Here is a 7,992-nt window from a genome sequence, read left to right as displayed (position 1 = left end):
CCACTTCTTTTTGATCTTGGAGTTCTACTGCTTCTACCTTCTTCATATCTCTAGCTCCAATGCCCTGGCCATTCTACAATGAAAGTCAATTAGTCAGTGGCAGGAAATGAGTGGCAACTTTTGAAATTATTATGTACATGTATATATATCTTGAGGTTTTGATTATAAGGATTTTAAACAAAAATATAGACACATGCATTGAGAGTATATCTCTGAAGTTTTTTTTTTAAGTCAACAAAGTTCTTATATTTTTAAAATCAAATCTAATCTCCTCATCATTTTTTTACCAAAAAAGAACTCTTAAGTTCTCTCAAAAAAATATTTTTTGCAAATTAGAAAGTTAAAAGTAATATAATAATTAGATCATATTAGACCCGACCTCAATAATAAATTTTGCTTATTTGATTTTTCAAACTTCTAAATATAATCTTAAAATTAAAGAAGAGAAAGATATTGATGTGATAACAACTTTCTCTTTTTTATATTTTAACTCTCATTGATGAAATATAGCAATTACTTCAGTATTTAACTAATTTTGTTGCCGCTAAATGGCAAAATAATTGCCGCAAGTCACTTTTGGTGTAGTGTGAGTATATCCTCAGGAGAAACAAATGGATAAATATAATATAAAAATATGTAAAACAAATAAACAAATGAGTGTTAAAATTTACTATATAAATGTAAAAGGTGGAATATATTTATAAATAGTTAGTTAAATACTAAAGTAAACTGATATATATATATATATATATATATATATATATATATATATATATATATATATATATATATATATATATATATATTTCTACAATGACATGAAAATGGAACAAATTTGGTTTCCTTGCAGGCTTAATTAAGTCCGAGCGTGCATAATTCTTTTACCATAAGGAACAAAAGGAAAAGAGAAAGAAACTGAAGCGCTAGAGTAGGAGCCATCTTTCTGCTATGTAGAAAGAAGCGAAAGCCTCTGCTATTGGAGAGTGCCACTTTGGATTTAGAAGTACTAAACCACCTTTTTATAGGTGCTAGCGAGAGAGTTTTCATTTATTTAATGGGGTTATAGCTAAAATAATATTACTCGATTGAGCACGCAAAAACTTGGAAATTCGAACATATTAATAGTAAATACAACGTCGTAGTAAGTAATTGCTTAAGAGACAATAAAAATCAGCAAAAGAACTAAGACTATTTCGTGTGTTGACAATCCTTATTCTCCATTGAGTAATTGCTTAATTTTCATTTAATAGAAAATATCGTGTGTTGACAATCCTTATTCTATTTAAACAATAATTAAAAAATGTCAATCCACAATTATTATTTTTTTCCTACCAAAAGAACTAAACGAGAATTAAAATCAGAAAAACTCAGTCTCTGCACTGTAAACATCAAAACATAGAATGATGCAGGATAGTAGATTCCTACTTTGCCACCACCACTCATCATGCACATCCCACAAGGTTATAATATCTTTTGCTGCAACAATTCGATGACTCGTTACTTACTAGGTTCTTCCAACACAATAGGTAAGATGTTGAGTAATATTCGCAACAACCCCACCAACATCACTCAATGGAGAACACCTTATACGCAAGAATGATCTGCATTCAAGGGATATTAAATGGTACCCTCCCTCTGTGGGTTGTGTGAAACTTAGAATAAAAAGCCATTTTTGTCCCTAAATTTGGTGGACACTGTCAAACAAGTCTCTAATTTAACTACTAATTGTCATTTTAGTACCCAAACCTATATTCATATTATCACTTAAGTCACGTGATTTTTTAATTTTAGACTAATGTGATTGTCATTTTGCACTTTCAGGAACTTATTTGACATTTGTTTCAGGGACTTATGTGACAACACCTTTCAAATTCAGGGATTAAAATAACTCAGATGGCTCCTTCAGTTCTACCACCCAGGAAGCTGCACGTGAGGGTTTTCTATGTGACTACTTAGGTAGTAGGTACCCAAATCAAAATGACACGGGTTAGCGACCTTGAACTCCACAATTGTAAAAACACACCATTCTATGGAAGTTAACTTTCAACAATAGCATAATTTTGGGGAACTAAGAAGAAAATACAATCCTCCACATTTGCAAATTATCATTAACGAATGAAATTCTGCAATATCAATTTGACAAAAATTAGCATTTTCAACCTCTAAGATATATCCTGCAAATAAACTGTATTCAATACTCAGTTTCCAGGACACCATCAATAAGACCAAACTCCAAAGCCTGCACAGAGAAAAGGCAGAAACAAAAAACTATCCAGTAAGATCAAACATTTGTAGAAACTAAGATCAAAACATAATAGCAGCACTCACTGAAACTAGCCACCTTAATAATCTCCTTTACAAAAAATAGACGAATAGCAATATAGATTACAAGCAACAATGGTGCTTTGACATGCATTATTTATAGACTAATTAAGTCAATCAAATACTTCCTGGTATAAACTAAACAGAAAATCCAAATTATATTGAAATATTTACTCCTTTCCAACTATCAACTTAAACCTTTTTTTTTCCTAAATTTCATTTCCTATTGGATATTGGATATTGGCTATTGGCAATACAGCACATTTGATTTCTCTGAGAACTTGTCCTCAATTCAACGAACTTATTTGACTGTTATGGAAGGAAATTGAAAAACAGTTCACATTACCTCAGAAACAGACAGAAAACGGTCCCTCTCTGTGTACTGTTGCACCTTCTCTAATGGCTGTCCAGTAAAAACACTATACATCTTGTCAATTTTCTGTAATCCAAATAAACATTAAGTATGAGGAGGGACTTAAGGATAGCATCTATTTCCAGCATGATCAAGATCATAGGAGCATTAAAGTTGTACAAATTATTAGAATTGTACAACTCAAAGGAAGAAACACTAACATGGCGAGATTGAACAGCTTCATTCACTTGGCGTCTGACATCCTCAACATGACCCTGTAGTGAGATTAAGAACAATCAGAATGACAGTGTCTACTGTGTATTGATCAAGATCCTGCTACCCATCAATCCAAATTATTTTATAGTACTTCCGGTGTAAAAATGAAGAACTTTCATTAGTAAATGCATCAATACCTCAAGTTTCAAATTACAGAATGCACTCTACAATTACATGGAAGATGACTTCAAACATAACTTTTGCAGTGGAAGAGATCAGACTTCCAGTATAACTTTTAGATGATTCATTGCAACTTGTCACAAAATTAATGGGCTACTTAACAAGCAAATTGCAGCATCAGCTCCTCTCAAGTCAAGAAATTTAGGTTCATTAGTTTTATAGAAGTTTGTAACTTGTAGGAAGGGGAACATGATGTGGTTTTGACCACTTAGCTCATATACTAAATGGTGCTAAGATCAAATTTGTCATATCACTGCATTATTATTATTATTATTATTATTATTATTATGATGATGATGATATAACTTATCACTGCATTATTATTACTCTCTTCCTACGTCTAATCAGTATGGGAGATTTTTCTGTTTCATGATGTCTCAGTTTCTGTAACAAATTCTTACCCCACATCCACTCTGTGGTTGATGTATCATTATGCGAGCATTTGGCATCGCGTAGCGCATTCCCTTCTCTCCTCCAGCAAGGAGAAGTGCTCCTTGGCTTGCAGCTACTCCGAAACACACGGTACCAACCTTGGGCTTTATCTGGAAAATGGAGTCACCAAATACTTTCAGGGTAGAAACATTGATCACTGTTATGGAATTAAAGTAACTAGAAAAGAAGGGAAAATGTAAATAGATTCAAAGTGACTGGGTGTGTCCATTGGAAGGGGTGACAAAACCTTGATCTTACCCAAGACATGCAATCATAAATTGCCAACACAGAATATGTGCTTCCACCAGGGCAATTTATATATACCTGCCAACACGAGCAGCTCAATATAAATCCCATTTCATGACTTAACAATGAAAGTAAAGTAGCATTGCCAAGACATAACAAACCAGTATATCTGCATTTTCATCAATAGTAGCTAGAGTCACAAGCTGGGATATAACTCTCTGAGCCACTTGTGAATTGACTGGTTGTCCTATGAATATTATACGATTCCTAAACAAAACAGATGAGAGATCAAGAGGTCCTCCAGGAGTCATCACTGCGGGTGTTATTGGTGGATTCCCCTTGGCTTCAATTGCACCATAACTGCAAGTAAACTGGAACATCAGTAAGTCCTTTACCATTCACTACTAATTAAAAAAATGCAGAGACAGGGCACTAAATTTATGTCTGTGAAGGAATCCTTTTCAATTGAAGGAGAATAATGCATTATTAATGTTTCACAATGCACTCCTTTATAACCTAATTAACCTCTATACGGATAAACTTTTTCTTTTCCAGCAAAGGATCATAGACAAATCAGGCACTGAACAATCCATAATGGTAAAAAAAAAAAGTATTCATAAGCACCCTACCAAACAACCACATAATACACGGAGGTAATCAAAATTTTACCTTGTACTCGCACCATGGATATTTTTCTCATCAAGTTTTAAAGGAAAACCACGGCTTTTACTTGATAACCCTGTATAAAATAAAATATACACATGGTAACTTGCTTTATTATGCAAAGTAGTCCATGTTAATAACTCGTAGCTTAATAGACAAACAAAATACCGCTTATTTGTTAATAGGACTCAATTTTGAATCGCAGATAGAGTAAAGAGTTTTCATTTATCAATGAACCATAAGGTAACAATTGTTCACAAACCTGTGCAACAAGTGAAAATCTTAGTCACCACAACGATGTGATACTTTAATGTGCTAATTTGTGGTATTGGGGTCAAAATTGAACTCTTGATTAAGTCTTGTTTGGATAAACTTCTCATTTCTCAATAAGCACTAAAATGAAATAAATTTGTCTCTTAAGTTAAAATTAACTTATGCATAAGATAATTTATAGAATCTCTCTCTCTCTCTCTCTCTCTCTCTCTCTCTAGCTTCTCAAAAAGCTGATTTTAACTTATACATGGACTAATTTTAACTGATGGAATAAATTCAATTCATTTTTACCTTCTTATTTTCTTCTCCTACAAGTGTTTATTAAAGATTTTATCCAAACAGGACCCAAATATCTTAAATTACGCAAGACAGTTAATTATTATAAAACTAGATCAATTTTGCTTCAACAATAGGATCAGCACACTCAAAACGAGGTTAAACTATCACAGCATAGAAAAGCCACCAAATATCGAGTTGCGGCCAAAGAAAAAGTTGTCAAATTAGAAATTTACCAACTCCTGATGAATGGCCATATGGGTTTGGTAAGGAAGAAGCTATCGAGCACGGGTTTCTGGTATAATGGTAGCTCAAATTTTAGGTTCGAAAAAAACAATTGGAAAAAAAGTGAAAGTTTCATTGGGTGATATGAAGATGAACCTGTGAGAAAATACGAGGTGGGAGGGACTTCTGGTGCGAGAAGCGATAGTGAAGCTGGCACTCGCAGGCACTGACAAAGCTTGAGGTACCATTGTTGAATGTTGAAACTCCGAAACTAGGTGGCACAGAGATACCAACCAAATCTTTCTATTCGATCCCACGGATATTAATGGTTCTGGTTTTCAAAGCCCATTGGATCTCAGTGTCCTTTTTGGGCCATTTGTGCTACGGTCCGCTTTATTGCTAATCTTTTTGGAAGTTACTATTTCCACTCTCCTTATTACTAATACACTCTTCTTTGTAATTTTTTTCCCCAAAGTACCATGTGTTTCAGAAACTAATACACTCCCCTTTTACAAAATGGTGATTTTGTACATAGGGGTTGGCTTAGGGGAGAGGACTGCTAGAAACCATTATGCCTTCAAACCTTCATAGACGAAGCATGGGAACATGAATTGATCATGTGTTTTATTTAAAATAATACACTCCCCCTTATTTTAAATAAAACCCTTATTTAATTTAAAATAAGGAGTTTAGGGTTTCGATCATAGACGAAGATGTCTTCAACAGGGATTCGGTCATGCGGGATATCTTATATCATACTTGTTCTTGGTTGAAAAGTTTTGCGGCCAATTTCAAATACTCTCTTATAGTCAATCGATTGTATGCCCAGGTCACCAAGTGTGTGTGTGTGTGTCTAACTACTTCAAGGGCTCATGCGTGATGGATCTAATGATTTGAGGATGTTTGTGCTGCAATATAATATTTTTTGAGCAAGTGGAATCTAACTGATATTTTGGGGTATTTATACACATAATCGAGACGTGTGTGATCTGAGGAAAATTGTATATTTGTATATAACATGGGAAGGTAATGTTGCAGGGATTGGGCACTCTTCTTGTGCCCGTATCATGAGAGAGATTAATGAATTCCTTTTCTTTTTGTCAAAAACCATTTGGTAAAAGGGGAGTATATTAGTTTATGAAATTCAGGGTATTTTGGTAAAAGGGGAGTGTATTAGTAATAAGAGGGAGTGGAAATAACAATTGACAACTTTTTTGTGTGATCATTTTGTTGTTAGACTTAATCAGGAAGAACAAAAAAAGTTTAACAACAAAATGGAAGCATTTGCTTTCTGCACTTTCGCTATTGAATTCAATAACTTCTTCTTATTTTATTTTGAAAAATCCATTCCAAAATACAATTTTACATTAAAAAGTGAGTATTTTAAAATATAACAAATAATGGAGTGTAAAATTCAAATGTCTAAAACAGTTTACAGCACAAATGGCTCAAGTGAGTCCATGATAATAAAATGTATTTTTTTATAAAAAAAATCATTTGTTTTCATGTCACTTATTATATATATATATATATATATATATATATATATATATATATATATATATATATATATATATATATATATATATATATATATATATATATATATATATATATATATATATATATATATATATATATATATATATATATATATAAGAGTACCACACATATATATATATATATACACACCCACACACACTTACATAAAAAAGTGAGTGAATTAATATATATATATATATATGGAGTGTGAAATTCATATGTGAGTGAATAAAAAAGAGTAGCTCTAGAGAGAGCGCGATATATATATATATATATATATATATAAAAACATATATATATATATCTCTCTATATATATATATATATATATATATATATATATATATATATATATATATATATATATATATATATATATATATATATATATATATATATATTAGTCCTTCTAAATCAGACTAAGAGAATAATGAGAAAATTGTTTAGAGTTATTTAAGAGTACGACTCATGAACCTAAATAGATCCAAATCGGCTCAAATTGTTTGCCTTGATATTTTATTAAAATTATTATATATATATATATATATTAAATTAGAAAAAATAAATATGAGTGAATAAAAAAAAGTCAAAAATATCCTCACTCATAACACATTCATGTTTTTTCCTCTCTCTCTCACTCTCACTCCCTCATCCTTTTTTTTTTTCATCTACTTTCTACTTTTACTTTTTTTAATTTTTTTTTTTTGTTCATGGTCATGGCATGGCTTAGGGAGAGTGTTTAGAGAAAGAAAACGATTTTAGGAGGAAGGGTATACTTGTTTGATTAAATGGAAGAATTTTATCAGATTCTTCTTTTCTGGACAGAAATTTTGAAGAGGTTACACAATCTATCTCGGGGATGGATGCTAAACACATTCAGTTTGGGGTCCATGTGATTGTGATGCATAATTAAGTTTGGCAAAACACATCCTTTTTTTAAAATCTTTGTGGTCTTCCTCATAGAATTCATCACGATCTTTATCATCATGCTTTATGTCTTATGATTATTATCTTAGCTTACTTTTTTCTTCTTTTCATTTTTTGTTTTTTTGCTATTGTAAATCTTGATACTTTTTATTTATATTCTTTGTAGATATCATTATAGCTCCACTGCCTTGTGCATCCTGTACTAAATCATAAAGGCAAAGCAAAAGAAGAGAGTTGAAAAATCAAGCTAAGGGATCTTGGACAAATTTGGTCACAAAA

At 31.8% G+C, this 7,992-nt stretch overlaps 1 protein-coding gene across 1 annotated transcript; it reads right to left on the bottom strand.

Annotated features, from left to right (window-relative positions):
* Positions 1 to 2,009: 2,009 nt before the first annotated feature.
* Positions 2,010 to 5,563, bottom strand: LOC100799710 (ATP-dependent Clp protease proteolytic subunit 6, chloroplastic). The gene is made up of 9 exons (XM_003537839.4): positions 5,402 to 5,563; positions 5,257 to 5,315; positions 4,478 to 4,547; positions 3,970 to 4,168; positions 3,821 to 3,886; positions 3,532 to 3,672; positions 2,896 to 2,949; positions 2,669 to 2,761; positions 2,010 to 2,239 (listed from the first exon to the last, which is right to left on the bottom strand). Exons 1-9 carry the CDS (start codon positions 5,491 to 5,493, stop codon positions 2,192 to 2,194), a joined length of 822 nt encoding a protein of 273 aa, XP_003537887.1. The 5' UTR covers positions 5,494 to 5,563; the 3' UTR covers positions 2,010 to 2,191.
* Between the last annotated feature and the right edge of the window lie 2,429 nt (positions 5,564 to 7,992).

This window comes from Glycine max, chromosome 11 (assembly GCF_000004515.6).
Source record: "Glycine max cultivar Williams 82 chromosome 11, Glycine_max_v4.0, whole genome shotgun sequence".
NCBI classification, from domain to species: domain Eukaryota; kingdom Viridiplantae; phylum Streptophyta; class Magnoliopsida; order Fabales; family Fabaceae; genus Glycine; species Glycine max.
The sequence above is the reverse complement of the archived record's forward strand: the minus strand, read 5'-3'. Positions and strand labels throughout refer to the sequence as shown.

Excerpts from the sequence above, each read along its gene's own strand:
- LOC100799710 (XM_003537839.4), bottom strand. The coding sequence starts at position 5,493 with ATGGTACCTCAAGCTTTGTCAGTGCCTGCGAGTGCCAGCTTCACTATC. Across the intron at positions 4,548-5,256 it reads TGGCCATTCATCAGGAGTTG|GGTTATCAAGTAAAAGCCGT; the intron begins GTAAATTTCTAA and ends TATTTTATACAG. Across the intron at positions 4,169-4,477 it reads ATCCATGGTGCGAGTACAAG|TTATGGTGCAATTGAAGCCA; the intron begins GTAAAATTTTGA and ends GTTTACTTGCAG.